The sequence below is a fragment of the Elephas maximus genome, chromosome 23, assembly GCF_024166365.1.
Source record: "Elephas maximus indicus isolate mEleMax1 chromosome 23, mEleMax1 primary haplotype, whole genome shotgun sequence".
NCBI classification, from domain to species: Eukaryota; Metazoa; Chordata; class Mammalia; order Proboscidea; family Elephantidae; genus Elephas; species Elephas maximus.
The window spans coordinates 50,881,782-50,904,261 of NC_064841.1; the positions used below are offsets into that span (position 1 = coordinate 50,881,782).

The window sequence follows — 22,480 nt, forward strand, 5'->3', positions numbered from 1 at the left end:
TTAAAGAATCAAAATCTTTCCCAAATGAAGATACAATCCTGGAATTGCCAGATGCAGAATATAAAAAACTAATATACAGAATGCTTCAAGACATCAGGGATGACCTCAAAAATGAAATAAGGCAGTCTACAGAAAAAGCTAAGGAACACACTGATAAAGCAGTTGAAGAAATCAAAAAGATTATTCAAGAACATAGAGGAAAAATTAACAGGAACCATTCCCGAAGACAACTCAACAGACATGAAAGGGACTGGACAGTGGGTAGGAGAGAGATGCTGATGAAGAGTGAGCTAATGATATCAGGTGGACACTTGAGACTGTGTTGGCATCTCCTGTCTGGAGAGGGGATGGGAGGATGGAGAGAGTTGGAAGCTGGCAAAATTGTCACGAAAGGAGAGACTGGAAGGGCTGACTCATTAGGGGGAGAGCAAGTGGGAGAACGGAGTAAGGTGTATATAAACATATGTGACAGTCTGACTTGATTTGTAAACGTTCACTTGAAGCTCAATAAAAGTTAATAAAAAAAAAAGCATAGTGGAAAAATTTATAACCTGCAAGAATCCATAGAGCTACAGTGTTCAGAAATCCAAAAGATTAACAGTAAAATTACAGAATTAGACAACTCAATAGGAAGTAAGAGGAGCAGAATCGAGGAACTGGATTGCAGAGTGGGGGAGTTGGAGGATAAGGCAATTGACACCAATATAGTTGAAGAAAAATCAGATAAAAGAATTTAAAAAAATGAAGAAACCCTAAGAATCATGTGGGACTCTATCAAGAAGAATAACTTCCGTGTGATTGGAGTTCCAAAACAGGGAGGAATAACAGAAAATACAGAGAGAATAGTTGAAGATCTGTTGGCAGAAAACTTCCCTGGCATCATGAAAGACAAAAGGATATCTATCCAAGATGCTCATCAAACCCCATATAAGATTGATCCAAAAAGAAAATCCCCAAGGCATATTATCATCAAACTTGCCAAAACCAAAGATAAAGAGAAAATTTTAAAAGCAGCCAGGGATAAAAGAAAGGTCTTCTACAAAGGAGAATCAATAAGAATAACTTCAGACTACACGGCAGAAACCATGCAGTCAAGAAGGCAATGGGATGACATATGTAGAGCACTGAAGAAGAAAAACTGCCAGCCAAGAATCATATATCCAGCAAAACTCTCAAATACAAAGGTGAAATTGAAACATTTACGGATAAACACAGTCTTAGAGAATTTGCAAAAACCAAACCAAAGCTACAGGAATTACTAAAGGAAATGTTTTGGTGAGAAAATGAATAATATCAGATACCAACATAACACAAGGTCACAGAACATCCTGATATCAACTCAAATAGGGAAATCACAAAAACAAAATAAGATTAATTAAAAAAAAAAATGCTGTCAAAACAGGGAATCCTTGAAGTCATTATGTAAAAGATTACAATAATCAAAAAAGAAGCACTAAATACAGGAGGCATAGATCTTCCATAGGGAGAGGAAATGAGGCAATATAGGACGATACAAGTTGGGTTTTTACTTAGAAAAATAGGGGTAAATATCAAGGTAACCACAAAGAGGTCTAACAATTCCATAACTCAGCAAGAAAAACATAACTACTCAGCAAACATAAATTCAACTACTATGAAAATGAGGAACACACAATTTACAAAGAAAAACTCAGCACAAAAAAGTAAGTGGAAAAATGAAATTGTCAACAACACACAAAGTCATCAAGCTGACAGCACTAAACTTATACTTATCTATAATTAGGCTGAATATATATGGACTAAATGCACTTATAAAGAGACAGAGAGCCTCAGACTGGATAAAGAAACACGATCCATCTATATGCAGCCTACAAGAGACACACCTTGGACTTAGAGAAGTAAACAAACTAAAACTCAAAGGATGGAAAAATATATATGAAGCAAACAACAATCAAAAAAGAGAAGGAGTGGCAATATTAATTTCTGACAAAATAGACTTTAAAGTTAAATCCACCACAAGGGATAAAGAAGAACACTACATAATGATTAAAGGGACAATTTACGAGGAAGATATAACCGTATTAAATATTTATGCACCCAGTGACAGGGCTGCAAGACACTAAAACAAACTTTAACAGAATTGGAAAGTGAGATAGACACCTCTACAATTATAGTAGGAGACTTCAACGCACCACTTTCGGAAAAGGACAGGACTACCAGTAAGAAGCTCAATAGAGACACGGAAGATCTAATTGCGGAAGTCAACCAAATTGACCTCGTAGACTTATACAGAACTCTCCACCCAACAGCTGCAAGTTATGCTTTATTTTCTAGTGCACATGGAACATTCTCTAGAATGGATCACATATTAGGTCATAAAACGAACCTTTGCAGAATCCAAAACATCAAAATATTACAAAGCATCTTCTCAGACCACAAGGCCATAAAAGTGTAAATCAATAATAGAAAAATCAGGGAAAAGAAATCACATAGTTGGAAACTGAACAATACCCTGCTCAAAAAAGACTGGGTTATAGAAGACATTAAGGAGGGAATAAAGAAATACATAGAATGCAACAAGAATGAAAACACTTCCTATCAAAACCTCTGGGACACAGCAAAAGCAGTGATCAGAGGTCAATTTATATCAATAAATGCACACATACATAAAGAAGAAAGACCCAAAATCAGAACTGCCCCTGCAACTTGAACAAGTAGAAAGCAAGCAACAAAAGAATCCATCAGGCACCAGAAGAAAACAAATAATAAAAATTAGAGCAGAATTAAATGAATTAGAGAACAGAAAAACAATTGGAAAAATTAACAAAGTCAAAAGCTGGTTCTTTGAAAAAATTAACAAAATTGATAAACCATTGGCCAGACTGACTAAAGAAATACAGGAAGGAAACAAATAACCTGAATCAGAAATGAGATGGGCCATATCACAGCAGACCCAACTGAAATTAAAAGAATCATATCAGATTATTACAAAAAATTGTACTCTTAACAAATTTGAATTCCTAGAAAAACACTATGTACCTAAACTAACACAATCAGAAGTAGAACAGCTAAATAACCATAACAAAAAAAGAGATTGAAAACGTAATCAAAAACCTCCGAACAAAGAAAAGTACTGACCTGGATGGCTTCACTGCAGAGTTCTACCGGACTTTCAGATAAGAGTTAACACCACTACTACTAAAGGTATTTCAAAGCACATAAAAGAATGGAATACTACCTAACTCATTCTATGAAGCCACCATATCCCTGAAACCAAAACCAGGTACCCCAAACCAGGTAAAGACACCACAAAAAAAGAAGATTACAGACCTATATCCCTCATGAACATAGATGCAAAAATCTTCAACAAAATACTAGCCCATAGAATTCAACAACATATTCAAAAAATAATCTACCAAGACCAAGTGGGATTTTTTTATGCAAGGTTGGTTCAATATTAGAAAAACTATTAATGTAATCCACCGTATAAATAAAATAAAAGACGAGAACCACATGATCTTATTAATTGATACAGAAAAGGCATTTGACAAAGTTCAACACCCATTCATGATAAAAACTCTGAGCAAAATAGGAATAGAAGGAAAATTCCTCAACATAATAAAGGGCATTTATACAAAGCCAACAGCCACCATCATTCTAAATGGAGAGAGCCTGAAAGCATTCCGATTGAGAACGGGAGCTAGACAAGGATGCCTTTATCGCCACTCTTATTCAACATTGTGCTGGAGGTCTTAGCCAGAGCAATTAGGCTAGACAAAGAAATAAAGGGCATCTGGATTAGCAAGGAAGGAGTAAAATTATCTCTATTTGCAGATGACATGATCTTATACACAGAAACCCCCTAAGGAATCCTCCAGAAAACTACTGAAACTAATAGAAGAGTTTGACAGAGTCTCAGGTTATAAGATAAACATACAAAAATCACTTGGATTCCTCTACATCAACAAAAAGAACATCGAAAAGGAAATCACCAAATCAATATCATTCACAGTAGACCCCAAGAAGATTAAATACCTAGGAATAAATCTTACCAAAGATGTAAAAGACGTATACAAAGAAAACTACAAAGTACTAGTGCAAGAAACTAAAAGGGACCTACATAAGTGGAAAAACATACCTTGCTCACAGATAGGAAGACTTAACATAGTAAAAATGTCTATTCTACCAAAAGCCATCTATATATACAATGCACTTCCAATCCAAATTCCAAGAACATTTTTTAATGTGATGGAGAAGCAAATCACCAACTTCATATGGAAGGAAAGAAGCCCTGGATAAGTAAAGCATTACTGAAAAAGAAGAAGAAAGTGGGAGGCCTCAGTCTACCTGATTTTAGAACCTATTATACAGCCGCAGTAGTCAAAACAGCCTGATACTGGTACAACAACAGGCACGTAGACCAATGGAATAGAATTGAGAACCCAGACATAGGCCCATCCACGTATGAGCAGCTGATATTTGACAAAGGCCCAGTGTCAGTTAATTGGTGAAAAGATAGTCTTTTTCAGAAATGGTGCTGGCATAACTGGATATCCATTTGCAAAAAAATGAAACAGGACCCATACCTCACACCATGCACAAAAACTAACTCCAAATGGATTAAAGACCTAAACATAAAGACTCAAATGATAAAGGTCATGGAAAAAAAAATAGGGACAACCTTAGGAGCCCCAATACAAGGCATAAACAGAATACAAAACATTATATAAAATGACGAAGAGAAACCAGACAACTAGGAGCTCCTAAAAATCATACACCTATGCTTATCTAAAGACTTCACCAAAAGAGTAAAAAGACCACCTACAGATTGGGAAAAAATTTTCAGCCATGACATCGCCGACCAGTGCCTGATCTCTAAAATCTATATGCTTCTGTTAAAACTCAACCAAAAAAAGACAAACAACCCAATTAAAAATTGGGCAAAGGATATGAACACGCAGTTTACTGAAGAAGATATTCAGGCGGCTAACAGATACATGAGACAATGTTCTCGATCATTAGCTATTAGAGAAATGCAAACTAAAACTACGATGAGATTCCATCTCACTCCAACAAGGCTGGCATTAATCGAAAAAACACAAAATAAATGCTGGATAAGATGTGGAGAGATTGGAACTCTTATACACTGCTGGTGGGAATGTAAAATGGAACAACCACTTTCGAAATCTATCTGGCATTTTCTTAAAAAGTTAGAAATAGAACTACCATGCAACCCAGAAATCCCACTCCTCAGAATATATCCTAGGGAAATAAGAGCCTTTACACCCATGTTAAGTGCAGCTCTGTTTACAATAGCAAAAAGCTGGAAGCAACCAAGGTGTCCGTCCACGGATGAATGGATAAATAAATTATGGTATATTCACACTGGAATGCTACGCATCGAGAAAGAACAATGATGAATCTGTAAAACCTTTCATAACATGGAAGTACCTGGAAGGCATTATGCTGAGTGAAATTAGATGCAAAAGAACAAGTATTGTATAAGACCACTGTTATAAGATCTTGAGAAATAGTTTAAACTGAGAAGAACACATTCTTTTGTGGTTAGGATGGCGGGAGGGAGGGAGTGTGGGAGAGGGCTATTTACTGATTAGATAGTAGATAAGAACTACTTTAGGTGAAGGGAAAGACAACAGTCAATTCAGGGAAGGTCAGCTCAACTGGATTGGACAAAAAGCAAGGAAGTTTCCTGAATAAACTGAATGCTTCAAAGGTCAGCAGAGCAAAGGCGGGGGTTTGGAGACTATCGCTTCAGGGGACATCGAAGTAAATTGGCAAAATAAATTCTATTAAAATATTCTGCGTCCCACCTTGAAGTGTGGCGTCTGGGGTCTTAAATGCTAACAAGTGGCCATCTAAGACACTTCAGTGAGTCTCAACCCACCTGGATCAAAGGAGAATGAAAAACACCAAGGTCACAAGGTAGTTATGAGCCCAAGAGACAGAAAGGGCCACACGAACTAGAGACTTACGTCATCCTGAGACCAGAAGAACTAGATGGTGCCCGGCCGCAACTGATGACTGCCCTGACAGGGAGCACAACAGAGAACCCCTGAAGGAGCAGGAGAACCGTGGGATGCAGACCCCAAATTCTCATAAAAAGACCAGACTTAATGGTCTGACTAAGACTAGAAGAAACCCGGCGGTCATGGTCCCCAAACCTTCTGTTAGCCCAGGACAGGAACTATTCCTGAAGACAACTCATCAGACATGGTCTGGACTGGACAGTGGGTTGGAGAGAGGTGTTGATGAGGAGTGAGCTACTTGTATCAGGTGGACACTTGAGACTATGTTGGCATCTCCTGTCTAGAGAGGAGATGGGAGGGTAGAGGGGGTTAGAAACTGGCAAAACAGTCACGAAAGGAGAGACTGGAGGAGGGAGCGGGCTGACTCATTAGGGGGATTGTAAGTGGGAGTAGCTAGTAAGGTGTGTATAAATTTATATGTGAGAGACTGGATTTTTAAACTTCCACTTAAAGCACAATAAAAATTATTTTTAAAAAATCATATGAGATTACTGGGAATCATTGTACTCCAACAAATTTAAAAAACCTAGAAGAAATGAACGAAGTTCTAGAAACAACGCTACCTACCTAAAGTAACAAAAAGAGCTAGAACGAGTAAATATACCCATAACAGAAGAAGAGATTGAAAAGGTAATTTTAAAACTCCCAATAAAAAAAAAAACCTGGTCCGGACGGCTTCACTGGAGATTGTTACACAGCTTTCAGAGAAGAGTTAACACCACTACTTCTAAAGGTATTTCAGATCATAAAAAACGACCGAATACACCCAAAGTCATTCTATTAAGCCGGCGTATCCCTGACACCAAAACTAGGTAAAGACACCACAAAAAAAAAAGAATCACAGACATATCCTTCGTGACCATAGATTGAAAAATCTTCCATAAACTTCTAGCCAATAGAATTCAACAAGATATCTAAGAAATAATTCACCATGGCCAAGTGGGACTCATACCAGTTATGTAGGGATAATTCAACATTATAAAAACAATGTAGTTCATCATGTCGATAAAACAAAAGACAAGAACCACATGATCTTATCAATTCGGAAAAGGCATTTGACAAAGTTCAACACGGTTCATGTAAAAACTCTCAGCAAAATAGAAATAGAAGGTAAATTCCTCAGCATAATAGAGGGCATTTATACAAAGCCAATGCCCAACATCATCCTAAATGGAGAGAGTCTGAAAGCATTCCCCTGGAGAACGGGAATCAGACAAGGATGCCCATTGCCACCACTCTTACTCAGCATTGTTGTGGAGGTCCTGGCCTGAGTAGTTACGCTAGATAAAGAAATAAGGGCCATCCAGATCAGTAAGGAAGAGGTGAAACCATCTCTATTTGTAGATGACGTGGTCTTATACACAGAAAATCCTAATTAGTCCTCAAGAAAACTACTGAAACTAATAGAAGAGTTCAGAAGGGTATCAGGATACAAAAGAAACATACAAAATCAGTTGGGATTCCTCTTCACCAACAAAGAGAACGTCAAAGAGGAAATCACCAAATCAATACCATTTACAGTAGCCCCCAAGAGATAAAATACCTTGGGAAAAAATCTAACCAGAGATGCAAAAGATTTATACAAAGAAAACTACAAGACGCTACTGCAAGAAACGAAGAGAGACCTACATAAGTGGAAAAATATACCTTGCTTATGGATAGGAAGGCTCAATAATGTAAAAATATCTGTTCTACCCGAAGCAGTGTATAAATACAAGGCAATCCTGATTAAAATTCCAATGACATTTTTTAATGAGTTGGAGAAATAAACCACCCACTTCACATGGAAGGGAAAGAGGTGCCAGATAAGTAAAGCATTACTGAAAAAGAAGAACAAAGTGGGAGGCCTCACACTACCTGATTTTAGAACCTGTTATACCACCACAGTAGTCAACAAACAGCCTGGTAGTGGTACAACAACAGATACATAGACCAGTGGAACAGAATTATGAATCCAGACATAAACCCATCCACATATGAGCAGCTGATATTTGACAAAGGCCCAAAGGCAGTTAAGTGGGGAAAAGACAGTCTCCGTAACAAATGGTGCTGGCCTAACTGGATCTCCATTGAAAAAAAAAAAAAAAAAGGAACAAGACCCATACATCATACCATGCCCAAAAATTAACTCAAAATGGATCAAAGACCTAAATATAAAATCTAAAATGATAAAGATCATCGAAGAAAAAACAGGGACAACACTAGGAGTCCTACACATGGCATGAATAGTATATAGTATATTACTAACAATGCACAAACACCAGAAGAGAAACTAGATACCTGGGAGCTCCTAAAAATCAAACACTGCTCATCCAAAGACTTCATGAAAAGAACAAAAAGATTACCTACAGACTGGGTAATTTTTTTGGCTAGGACACATCCAGACAGCGTCTGATCTCCAAAATCTACATGATGCTGCAAAAACTCAACAACAAAAGACAAATTACCCAATTAAAATATGGGCAAAGGATATGAACAGGCACTTCACCGAAGAAGACATTCAGGCAGCTAACAGATACATGAGGAAATGCCCACGATCATTAGCCATTAGAGAAATGCAAATCAAAACTACAGTGAGATACCATCTCACTAAAACAAGGCTGGGTCTAATCCAAAAAAAACAAAATAATGTTGGAGAGGTTGAGGAGAGACTGGAACACTTATACAGTGCTGGTGGGAATGTAAAATGGTACAAACACTTTGGAAATTGATTTGGTGCTTCTTTAAGAAACTAGAAATAGAATTACCATATGATCCAGCAATCCCACTCCTGGGAACATATCCTAGAGAAATAAGAGCCTTCACACGAACAGACATACGCACACTCATATTCATTGTGGCACTGTTTATAATAGCAAAAAGATGGAAGCACCCAAGGTGCCCATCAATGTGTGAATGGATAAATAAATTATGGTATATTCACATAATGGAATACTGGTAACAATTAAGAACAGTAATGAATGGGTGAAATATAACGTGGAGGAAACCGGAAGGCATTAAGCTAAGTGAAATTAGTTGCAAGAGGATAAATATTGTGTGAGATCACTATTACAGAACTCAAGATATAGTTTAAACAGATAAGAAAATAATCATTGATGGTTACAAGGGTGGGGAGGGAGGAAGAGGGTATTCACTAATTAGACAGTAGACAAGAACTATTTTAGGTGAAGGGAAAGACAGTACACAGTACAAAAGAGGTCACCACAGCTGGACTAAACCAAAAGCAAAGAAGTTACCTGAATACAACTAGAGTAGCAGGGATGGGGCCTGGGGACCATGGTTTCAGGGAACATCTAGGTCAGTTGTCATAACAAAATGTATTAACGAAAGTTCTACATACACTTTGGTGAGTTGCATCTAGGGTCTTAAACACTAGCAAGCAGCCATCTGAGATGCACCTGTTGTTCTTAACCCACCTGGAGCAAAGAAGAATGAAGAACACCAAAGATACAAGGTAAATATCAGCCCAAGAGACAGAACAGGTGGCATAAACCAGAGACTACATCAGCCTGAGACCGGAAGAACTAGATAGTGCCCGGCTACAACCAATGACTGCCCTGACAGGGAATACAACAGATAACCCTTGAGGAAGCAGGAGAAAAGTGGGATGCAGACCTCAAATTCTGATCTTTGTGACTTAATCGTCTTACTGAGGCTAGAGGGACCCTGGAGGTCATGGTCTCCGGACCTTCTGTTAGCCCAAGAGTGGAACCCTTCCCGATGTTTTAGTTATCTAGTGCTGCTATAACAGAAATACCACAAGTGGGTGGCCTTAACAAAGAGAAGTTTATTTTCTCATAGTAAAGTAGGCTGAAAGTCCAAATTCAGTGTGTCAGCTCCAGGGGAAGGCTTTCTCTCCCTGTCAGCCTTCTCGTCCATCTTCCCCCAGACTAGGAGATTCTCTGCACAGGGACCCCAGGTCCAAAGGATGTGCTCTGCTCCCAGCACTGCTTTCTTGGTCCTATGAGGTCCCCTTCCTCTGCTTGCTTTTCTTTTATCTCTGGAGAGAGAAAAGTTGGTGCAGGCCACACCCCAGGGAAACTCCCTTTACATTTTGTTCAGGGAGGTGACCTTGGTAAGGGTGGTGTTACAATCCCATCCTAATTCTCTTTAACATAAAATTACAATCACAAAATGGAGGACAACAACAGAATACTGGAAATCATGGCCTAACCAAGTTGACAAGATATTTTTGGGGAACGGAATTTAATCCGTAACACCCGAAGCCAACTGTTCAGACAAGGATTGGACTGGACTATAAAACAGAAAATGATACTGGTGAGGAGTGAGCTTCTTGGCTCGAGTAGACACACGAGACTGTGTGGGCAGCTCCTGTCTGGAGGTGAGATGAGAAGGCAGAGGGGGACAGGAGCTCGTTGAATGAACACGTGGAATTCAGGGTGGAGAGGAGAAATGTGCTGCCTCATTAGGAGGAGAGCGGCTAGGAGTATATAGCAAGGTGTATCTAAGTTTTTGTATGAGAGACAGACTTGATTTGTAAACTTTGACTTAAAGCAAAATTAAAAAAAAAAAAAAAAAGATATTCTCCAGGAGTAATGGAGTCCACTGTATTCATTTACCACATGATTTCCTTAAGTACATCAGGTTACACATTCGCTTAGTGCACAAGGTGTCCCCTTTGTTGACAGATCAGCTGGAAAAATGTGGGGAGATGACTAGTCATCTTGATTCATATGACAGAACCAGCAATTGGTCTAATTCGTAGTTGTAGCAAAGCGTGTATCATTGGGGCCCATGGATGAGGGGCCTGTCCATCAGTGTGGGATAATCTGGGAAGAAAAAGAGACTTTAACAATCTCTCCCATCCCCCATTTATCTCCCATGGAACTTGAGGTGAAAGTATAGCCACTCAGCCTGTCTTCCCTAGTCTTGAGGTAGTGATAGTGACCTCTGTGGAAACTCAGATCTTTTGTCAGGAACAGTTGTATGCAATAAGAACACATTTTATAGAATAGACAGTTTGATCAAACATGGCACAAACAAGAAATGTCCTTGTAGGGAGGGAACTGCCGCATGGAGACTCCAGACTGTTTGCCTGAGATGTATCATTCAGTCTGGGGCGGTTTTGTCCCCTCCCATCAGCTGTTTAAGCCTGTCCATTGAAGTGCTCTGTTGTCTCTATGGCTTAGGGATGATACAGAGCATGGAGAGTTCATTCAAGATCCAGTGGAAGCCTCTGTAGGATAAGAGGCCGTGGTACGATTTACGTTCCGAAAACACCCCGGCCTGTTGGCCCAGGAATATACCCCTGGGCAGGTTCTAGCCTTGGCCAGGATCTTGTAGGCAGGCCAGCCTTTCTATGCTGTTAGACATTTTCTGATGACAGTGGGAATCCATGCATTTAGGCCCAGTCTAGCATGGTGTGTGAATTTCCATGAGCAGCTCTCTCTCAAATCCAGGAGGTGATCAGTTGCACATCTCTTTGCTCTGGATTAGGGGATGCTTCAGCCTCTGCAGTCACTTGGCAAGTGTGGTCTGCTCATTGGTTGTTTTCCCCTCTCAGCATAGGGTCCTTTCCGGTGACCATCCACACAAGTAACAAAAGGCTTATCAGGAGCCGAACTGATTTTTTTTTTTTTTTTTTGTCCAGGTGTCTCATCCTTATTGGGGCTTGCTTTATGTCAGTCTGAGGATTGTCAGTGGCCAGATTGAATGGCCAGGCTGTTAGCTATAACCCATGTCACAGTTTCGGTGTACTCCACTAAAATGGCTAGAGCAATTCCCTACTGCAATTCCCATCAGGACTTGGTGGCAAAAGCTTACAAAAGTGTCAGCATCTTCAGTGCATAAAATAGGGTTTTCTAGGGGCCCTGAAGGGACTTACCTCTAGTCATGCTTGGGCAGGGGTCTCAATGATGGTGACCTCACACCCAAAAGCTTTCCTCATTTTTGTGCCAGCTGTCATAAAGATCACAGTCATCTGTGCAATATCTAAAAACCCAAGACATACAATTCATTTCCTCATTGAACTTTAATTGTAACCTAAGGCCTTTGGTCCCTTGTGGTGAGAGACCTACGCTTAATCCTCAGTCTTAATTACTCCAACTGTCTTCGGTCCCATTGTTAGAGGGCTTTGAGCAGTGGCTTGGGGATTGTTCCCCTAGCCCTTGAATCCCCCATCTTTACAAACCTTTAGGTAAGCGTTTCTAGTTGCTCATTCCGTTTGTGGACGAGGCTATTCAGTACTTTGGTCATAGCCATGAATGACTGCTGTACATCCCTTTCTAACTGTAACTTTTATCTGCAAAGCTCTTATCTGCACTCCAGCAGCTAACTGGGCATTGGTGGCCAACTGAACAACCCAGAGCAGCAGTCACCCTATGGCCAATATTGCTTTCCTAGCTTCCTTTCCACACTTACGGTGCATGTTTTCTCACAACCATACTGTGCTGCTTGACATTTTGGGGGCATCCTGTATTCACGCAGTGGTCTGCACCCATCGAATAACACAGGCCAGACCTCCCACATGGAAGTCATTGGCCAACCCAGGATTTTCCCTGTGGAGGCTTCACTCCGACTCGCCATTTCCCCAGTCTTCTGGCTGGCTTGCGAGTTGTCCAGGCATGTACCAGTACATGAAACTTGCAAGCAAAAATGGAAGGTGCCAAGAGACCAAAGAAAGAAGCAGGCAACTCCAGGGTGGCAGGAAAGGAGTCTATTAGAGAGACTTGCATATAAGGCGAGTCATGGGTGGCACCAGGACCAAAGCAGATCTCTGCACTCTGCAATGGGAGGGTAGAGGTTTTGTAGTGGTGGTGGTCAATAGTGGCTGCATAAGAATGACTCAGGAAATGGCAGTGAACTAGTGGAATGCATGAGGGCACTCATGTTTGGCCTGTTCTCCACTTAATTACCTAGCTATAGAGTACAATGCCTTTGAGGTACCTTTAACCCAGTTGAGGTCAAGATTTTGAGCATTTTAGAAAAAGATAGTAATATTAGGTAGCATATGTTAAGTGTTTCATAATTGAGACAATGAGTGCTACAGCAGCTCGGTTGAGGAAATAGTTATTGAGAACCAGAATGGTCAAGAAAGCCTTTATGAAGGAGGTATACTTGAGATAGATTACTTAAGGGGAGAGGAAAAGAAGGAATAACATTCCAGATAAAGGGAGCAGCATGAAAAGAGTCAAGGAAATAACAATGTTCATGATCTGATCAGAGAATAAACTAGTTGAAACAGAGATTATGTTGATGAGTGGTTAGAAATAAAGTGAGATCCTATCCACTAGAATGACTATAATAGAAAAAGGCAGACAATAACAAGTGTTGGTGTGGATCTGGAGAAATTGGAGCCCTCATACCCGAGGGGTATAAAATGGTACAGCCAGTTTGGGAAATAGGAAGTTTCTTAAAAGGTTAAACACATATTTGCCTTATGACTGAGCAGTTTCACTCCTAGGTTTATACCTAAGAGAAATGAAAACATGTCACAAAGGCTTGTGTATAAAGTTCATAACAGTGTTATTCGTAATAGCCAAGAAGTGGAAACAATCCAAATGTCCATCAACTAGGCAATGGAAAAACAAAATGTATAATATCCATCTTATGGAATACTGTTAAGTAATAAAAAAAAGGAGTGAAGTACAAATACATGCTACACCATGGCTGAACCTTGAAAACATAATGCTGAGTGAAAGAAGTCAGATAAAAAAGGCCACATATTGTATGATTCCATTTATATACAATGTCTAGAAGAGGCAAATCCATAGAGACAGAAATTAGATTTGTGGTTGCTTCGGGCTAGGGATGAAGAATGACTGCTAATGGATACAGGGTTTCATTTAAAAAAAAAAAAAGTGGCAATGATTTAAAATAACGTTATGGTTATACAACTGTGTAAATATAGTGTTAATCATTGAAACGTACACTTACACTTACAACACGTGAATTTTAGTTGTGTAAATTACACCTCAATAAAACTTTTAACAGAACAAAAAAGAAGTAACGTGGGAAAGAAAAGGAGGAAATTATTTGTGGGAAAGCCTTGAACGCCACACTTAAGAGTTCAGACTTTTAAAGCTAGTCTTGTGTTTATTTTCCTTTAGGATTAAAATAATGCAGAACATTGGAGTTACGTTTATCAAAACTGGTCAATATTCAGATGCAATTAATTCGTTTGAGCACATAATGAGTATGGCGCCAAATCTGAAGGCAGGCTTCAACCTAATTCTTAGTTATTTTGCTGTTGGAGACCGTGAAAAAATGAAGAAGGCATTCCAAAAATTGATTGCTGTTCCTTTAGAAATTGATGAAGATGATAAATACATTTCACCAAGTGTGAGTATAAAGACTGTTATGTAGCCAACTCTTAGTTATCTGTTTCCAGAAGTGAAAAAGTTGACTTCTTAGGTTTTTACCAGCCCTATATCAATGTTTTATGACTGATGTATTTCATTTGTTACTTACATTTAGAATGGGGCTCTTTATTGAAATTGGGCTGGAGATTATTATTAAAATAAACTTAACAATTTCAGCCAAAAAAAAAAAAAAACAGACAATCTTATTAAAAATAAGATTACAAATCCTTCATTAGAGTAATTTCTTGACCAAGGAATCCCCCTTGGGGTTTTTTTTCAAGGCCCTTTTTCAGTCCATGTCTTAGCAGAGGGAACCTAGACCATGTTGTATGAAACATACCAAGAATGAAAAAAAAACAAAAAGCAATTCCTTGTCCTTATTCATAGAGCAGAGCATAGTTCAGCTGTCAAAAGTTATATTTTCAAAGACCTGGGAGAATATTATATAAAGTTACATGAAAAAATACAGACACACACCCACATGTGAACATAAACTGGAAGAAAATAGAAATTGTAGTTTCTGGACAATAAGATTGTTTTTCTTCTTAATGCTTTTTAAGTATTTTCCAGATTTTTACACATAAATTGTTGATAAGCTACCATACTGTTTTATATTTAGTCAAACTATGGATTTGACTTTCTAGATCAAAATAGTAGAATAACATTAGTTTCATATAGTTGAACTTAATAATCGATTTTCTACATATGTATTTTAGTATAGTGGTTGAAGAGTGTATGTAGGCTATGAACCTAGACTGCCTGGCTCTACCACTCAGTAATCAATCTCCATGTGCCTAGGTTCTTTATATATAAAATGGGACTAATAATAATCTACATTATAGTATTGTTATGAGAATTAAATGAGTTAATTCATTTAAAGTGCTTCAGAAGTACTTGGAACATAGTAAGTGCTCAGTAACTGTTTGTTTTTATATATTATTTTCATAATGAGACAATAGGTGTTGCAAAAAAGTCATCAGTGCTCTTAATAGGGAGTACAAGTATGGATCGTACTAAGCAGTTAATGGTCACCAAAATGTTTATATTTGAGTTTATAATTTGTAATGTTACAAATTTATACTAACAGCCACACCTCATATTTGGTTCTGTTTTTTCAGCCTTTTTTATCAGCTGCTCAGAACCTGTGTTAGTTTAATGGAGAATGGGATAGGTAATCAGAAATATGAAAAAAAAAAATTGTTCTACTTGACATAAGGAAAAATAGAACGATTAATTTACTCCTGATTTTATACAATGAGTTAGTGGTGAGGTTGATCAGAAATGTAAGTTCTTAGTGTTTGCTTCTAAATTACTCACTTTTTCCCAATTTTATTTTCCCAGGATGATCCCCATACTAACTTAGTGATTGAAGCTATAAAAAATGATCATCTAAGGCAAATGGAACATGAGAGGTAATATTTTGGGCATTTAACAAAACTTAATGCAGTTTTAATTTTTGTAAAAGGGTTGACTGTGCATTCTGATTATCTCTTATGAAACTTGTTCGTTATGTTCAATATTTTTTTGAATATTGCTGTTGTTTCACCATTTCTGTACTTCACTGGATTGTCTTTTCAACTTCAAAAATAATCTCACTTCTTGTGCTGATTCCCTCAATTACTGTTACTGATTCTTTCTTTTTCTGTGTGACTTGCTTTTCCTTTTCATTTGGAAATACTGGAATATTTGAACTTCGTTTACATATCCCCAAGAGAAAGGAAGACGTGTCACAGTATTGCAGTATGAGAACTCTATTTGCATATACCTATATTTTAGAAATTATACCTTTATGTACTTTTTTTCTGCTTCCTCAATTCTACTCTCAGAGACAGAATCCTTTCTGCTCATTTCATTTCTTCCTTCCTCCAGCATAGAACCTAGTTTCTGTCAAGTATGGTTTGAGAGTTTAACTATTTATTGAATACCAACAGGTATATTAGGAGTTATAGGTGTTCCTGGGTGGCGCAAATGGTTAAGTGCTCAACTACCAGCCAAAAGGTTGGCAGTTCAAACTTACCCAGAGATGCCTTGAAGACAGGCCTGGTGATCGGCTTCCGAAAGATCACAGCCTTGAAAACACTATGGAGCAGTTCTACTCTGCACACACGGGGTCACCATGAGTTGGAATTGACACAACAGCAACATATTAGAAGTATATAATGTCTTGTAATCTCTAGGAATTAGATTAACATTAAAAATAAAACAGAGAAGCTTCTGGGCAGATGGAGCAGATGTACTCCTCCTGTAAGAACAATTAAAAACTGGATGTTATGTATAAAACAAACATAAGAAGGGTAGAAAGAAGAATGCTGGCCAGCTAAGGAAGCTGGGACCGAGTACGTGGCGAGTACATGGTGGTGAGTTCTCTCATATATCTCAGACTTGGAGCTGAAGGAGATGATAATCAGGAAACAGTAATGGGTGCAAACAAACAAACAAAAAATCCCAAGAAAAGCCTGCTTTCCGTAGCCAAAGGACCAGGAAAGGAGTAGCTTAATAAGACAGGAAACTTTTAGATAATAACTACTCCCGTAGCACAAATGGTTCAGCACTTGACTTCTAGCCAAAGGGCTGGCAGTTCAAACCCACCAGTGCCTTGGAAGACAGGCCTAGTAATCTGGTTCCAAAAGGTCACAGCCTTGAAAACCCCATGGAGCAGTTCTACTCTGCACACATGGGGTTGTCATGAGTCTGAGCCAACGCAACGGTAGCTAACACAGAAACAACAATATGCCAGCCAAGGCCAAGTGGGGAGGCTAGACTTCTACCCTCGTAGACTATAATGAGACACTTCAAGACCCCTGCAGAGTGGTATCAGAGAAGACCAGGTAGCCAGAATTTTAATCCCCAATAGCTGGTAATGAGTCACCCCCTTCCAAGCCAAGATGGTGTCAGTGGAGAATATGTGGGGAGCCTGGACTTCCATCTCACTGAAAAGTAAGGTACCTGTCCTCTTCTCCCCTAGGGTATTGTCAGAGTAGGCCTAGTGGAGAGTCGTAACGTTCACCATTGCTTTGGTAACAAGGCTACCTCCAACGTAGTATCAGTGGAGACCACATAGGAAGCAGGAACTCCCACCCCCACCCGGCAGAAACTATGAGCCTCCCGCCTTGGGAATCCTTAGGAGACTGAGTGGGGAACCTGAACATTTACCTCTACTGGCAGTAGTAAGGTGGTACCCTCTCTTCCCCTGCTAGACCGATAACAGAGAAAACCAGCTAAATCAGGAGGTTTAAGTAACATCCCAAGTCTCATAGCATAATGCACAAATGCCCAAATTTTTATTGAGACTTGCTCATCATACCAAGAACCAGAAGGATCTCAAACTGAATGAAAGACAGTAGATACCAACAGCAAGATGACAGAAATGTTAGAATTACCAACAAATATTGTAAAGCACCTGTAATAAAAAATGCTTCAGCAAGCCATTACAAACATGCTTGAAATAAATGAAAAAATAGAAAGCCTCGGGAAAGAAATAGAAAAGAAAACTGGAAATTTTAGAAGTGAAAAATACGATAACTGAAATAAACAACTTAGCAGATGAGCTTAACAGAAGAATGGAAGGGACAGAAGAAAGATTCAGTGAACCGGAAGACAGATAATAGAAATTACCCAGTCTGAACAACAGGGAGAAAATTCTTCAGGTATGAAAGGGAAATGAAGAGAGTCTCAGAAGAAGGAAAACTATGAGAATTTGCTACCAATAGACCTAGCATAAAAAGAAAGCAAATGAAAAAGAAGGCACCTTGGAACATTAGGGAGGAAGAAAGAACCAGTAAGCAAAAATATGTGTAGATATAGTAAGCTTTCCTTTTCTTCTTGAGTTTTCTAAAGTATGTTTGACAGCTGAGACAAAAAAAAAAAAAAAAATGGTTCTAAATGTATGTTGTGGAAAATATTGAAGTGTGAAGAATTTAATTTTATCCAGATCAACTATAAATGCCCATGGGAGCAGCAGTCAAGATGTTAAATGAAGCAATGAGTCAACTGATGTATTGCCTTGAGCACATCTGCTGCAAAACCTTTTTATAGTGTTGAAAAGATGTCATTTTGATGACTAAAGTATGCCTGACTCAAGCTATGGTATTTTCAGTTGCCTCACGTGCATGAGAAAGCTGGACAATGAGAAAGGAAGACTGAAGAAGAATTGACACAATTGAATTATGGTGTTGGCGAAGAATATGAGTATACTATGGGTTGCCAGAAAAACAAACAAACCTGTATTGGCTAAAGTACAGCCAGAATGCTCCTTTGAAAAGAGGATAGTGAGATTTCATCTTATGTACTTTGGACATGCTATCAGGAGGGACCAGTACCTGGAAAAGGACATTATACTTGCTAAAGTAGAGGATCAGTGAAAGAGAAGAAGATCCTCAACGAGATGGACTGACACAGTGGCTGCAACAATGGGCTCAAACATAGCACCGATTTTGAGACTGTTGCAGGACCAGGTATGATGGTTAATGTTGCGTGTCAGCTTGGCTAGGCCATGATTCTCAGTATTATGTAATTATCCTCCATTTTGTGACCTTTCTTGGGAATGTGGCCTGCATCCAGTATATATGGATGTTCTGGCAAAGTTCTTTCTCTCTCTCTCGTAATCCTGCATCCAACTTCTCATCATCTGATTGCTGATTCTTGGGATGTGAGCCAGCAGACTGCCACCTGACTTGCAGATTTGGGGATTCGTCAGCCCCTGCAACCACGAGTCGGGAGAAGCCTCCAGCCTGACACTTGACCCATGGATTTTGGCCTTGCTAGCCTCTACAACTGCGTGAGCCATTTCCTTGAAATAAATCTCTCTCTATATATGTGTATATGTATACACTTCACTGGTTTTGTTCCCCTAGAGAACCCAGCTTAAGACACCAGGCAGCATTTTGTTCTGTTATACATGGGGTCGCTGTAAGTCAGAGACTACTTTATGGCACCTAACAACAACAACAAAAGAGATGTAAAGGGAGGTAAGATTTATATACTTCATTTGTAAAATGATGATATCAGTAGACTGTGAGAAGTTGCGTATACATAAAGTAACATAAAAGCACTGAACACTGTCAGTAAATCAAAATGGTACTCTAAATAATGTTCAAGTAACCCAGTGAAGAAATGGACAAATCCACAATTGCAGTTGGAGACTTCAACACCCCTTTCTCAACAATTGATAGAACAACTAGAGTGAAAACCAGCAAGGATATAGAAGAACTAAGCAATATCTGAATAACTAACAGAATCTAATAGGCGTTTATAGAATATCCAACAACAGCAAGGTACACATACTTTTAAAGTACTCTGGAATATATACCAAGATAGACCATATCCTCAGCCATGAAATAAGCCTCAATAAATTTAAAGGAATTAAAATAATACAGAATGTGTTCCCACACCACAGGGAATCAAAGTAGAAATCTATAACAAAGATAATGGGTAAATTCCCAGCTATTTGGAAACTAAACAACATCCTTCTAAATAATGCATGGGTCTAAAACGAAAACTCAAGTGAAAAAAACATTAAACTGAGTAAGAGTGAAAATAAAACATATGAAAATGTGGAACACGACTAAAGGAGTGTTGAGAGGGAAATTTATACTGCTAAATGCATAAAATAGAAAAGAGAAACTCTCAAATCCGTAACCTAAGCTTGCACCTCAAGGACCTAGAAAAAGAAGAGCAAAATAAACTTAATGCAAGCAGAAGAAAGAAATTACAGAGATGAGAACAGAAATCATTGAAATTGAAAATGGAAAAACAATAGAGGAATGAAACAAAAACTTGGTTCTTTGAAAAGATCAATAAAACTGACAAACCTCTAGCAAAACTGAAAAAGAGGGAGGGGACACAAATCGCCAGTATCAGGAACAAAACAGGAGCTGTCAGTGCAGATGCTACAGACATCAAAAGGATAATAAGAGAATACAGGCATGTCTTATAGATATTGCAAGTTTGGTTCCGGAGCACTGCAGTAAAGCAAATCACACGATTTTCTTTTGTTTCCCAGTGCGTATAAAAGTTATGTTTGTACTGTAGTTTATTAAGCATGTGATAGCATTATGTCTAAAAAAGAAAACGTACATACTTTAGTTAAAAAATACTTCATTGCTAAAAAATGCTAACCGTCATCTGAGCCTTCAGTGGGTCTTAATCTTTTTCTTGGTGCAGGGTTTTGCCTCAGTGATGATGGCTACTGACTGATCAGGGTGATGGTTGCTGAAGATTGGAGTGGCTGTAGCAATTTCTTAAAATAAGACAACAAAGAAGTATGCCATGTCAATTGACTGTTCCTTTCAGCAAAGATTTCTCTGTAGCATGGGATGCTGTTTGATAGCATTTTACCCATAATAGAACTTCTTTCAAAATTGGAGTTAGTCCTCTCAAATCCTGCTGCTGCTTTATCAATTAAGTTTATTTAATATTCTAAATCCTTTGTTGCCATTTCAACAATGTTTACAGCATATTCACCAGGTGTAGATTCCATCTCAAGAAACCACTTTCTTTGCTCATCCATAAGAAGCAACTCCTCATCTCTTAAAGTTTTATCATGAGATTGCAGCAATTCAGTTACATATTCAAGCTCCACTTCTAGTTCTCTTGCTGTTTCCACCACATCTGCGGTTATTTCTTCCACTGAAGCCTTGAAGCCCTCAAAGTCATCCATGAGGACTGGAATCAACTTCTTCCAAACTCCTGTTAATGTTGATATTTTGACCTCCTCCCATGAATCACAAATTTTTTATTGGCATCTAGATTGGTGAATCTTTCCCAGAAGGATTTCAGTTTACTTTGCCCAGATCTATTAGAGGAATCACTATCTATGGTAGCTATAGCCTTACAAAATGTATTTCTTAAAAAGACTTGAAAGTTGAAATTACTCCTTGATCCACAGGCTGCAGATGTAAGTTGTGTTAGCAGGCATGAGAACAACGTTAATCTCCTTGTATGTCTCCATCAGTGCTCTTGGGTGACCGGGTGCATCGTCAGTGAGCAGTAGTATTTTGAAAGGAATCTTATTTTCTGAGCAGTAGATCTCAAAATATTTAGTAAACCATGTTGTAAACAGATGTGGTGTTATCCAGGCTTTGTTGTTCCATTTATAGAGCATAGGCAGAGTAGATTTAGCATAATTCTTAAGGGCCCTAGGATTTTAAGAATAGTAAATGAATGTTGGTATCAACTTAAAGTCACCAGCCGCCTTAGCCCCTAACAAGAGAGTCAGCTTGTCCTTTGAAGCTTTGAAGCCAGGCATTGACTTCTCCTCTCTAGCTCTGAAAGTCCTAGATGGCATATACATCCAGTACGAGGCTGTTTCATCTTCACTGAAATTCTGTTGGTTAGTGTAGCCATCTACATCAGTTATCTTAGCTAGAATCTTCTGGATAACTTGCTTCAGTTTCTATGTCTGCTTCACCTTGCACTTCTATGTTATGGAGATGGCTTCTTTCCTTAAACATGAACCAACTTCTGCTAGCTTCAAACATTTCTTCTGCAGCTTCCTCACCTCTCTTCAGCCTTCAGAGAATTGAAGAGAGGGCCTTGCTCTGGATTAGGCTTTGGCTTAACGGAACATTGTGGCTGGTTTGATCTTCTGTCCAGACCACAAAAACTTTCTCCATATCGGCAGTAAAGTTGTTTTGTTTTCTTATCATTCATATGTTTGCTGGATTAGCACTTTTAGTTTCCTTTTCCTTTGCATTCACAACTTGGCTAACTGTTTGGTGCAAGAGGCCTAGCGTTTGGCCTGTGCGAGCTTTAGACATGCCTCCCTCACTAAACTTAATCATTTCTAGCTTTTGATTTAAAGTTTGAGACATGTGACTCTTCCTTTCACTTGAACATTTAGAGGCCATTGTAGAGTTATTAGTTGGCCTAATTTCAGTATTGTCGTGTCTCAGGGAATAGGGAGGTGCGAGGAGAGGGAGAGAGATGGGGGAACGGCTGGTCGGTAAAGCAGTCAAAAAGTACAGCGTATATCAATTAAGTTTGCCATCCTATATGGGCATGGCTTGTGACATCCAAAAACAATTACCGTAGTAACATCAAAGATCACTGATCACAGATCACCATAACAGATACAATAATAATGCAAAAGTTTGAAATATGAGAATTAACCAAATGTGACACAGAGATACGAAG

At 38.7% G+C, this 22,480-nt stretch overlaps 1 protein-coding gene across 6 annotated transcripts in view; it reads left to right on the forward strand.

Annotated features, from left to right (window-relative positions):
• Nucleotides 1-22,480, forward strand: part of IFT88 (intraflagellar transport 88) — a 240,607-nt gene that overhangs the window by 70,050 nt on the left and 148,077 nt on the right. For all 6 annotated transcript variants that reach the window (XM_049867325.1, XM_049867329.1, XM_049867328.1 and 3 more), the window contains 2 exons: nucleotides 14,096-14,327; nucleotides 15,689-15,759. In XM_049867325.1, the coding sequence (XP_049723282.1) occupies nucleotides 14,096-14,327; nucleotides 15,689-15,759 (303 nt within the window). The remainder of the gene's footprint in view (nucleotides 1-14,095; nucleotides 14,328-15,688; nucleotides 15,760-22,480) is intronic.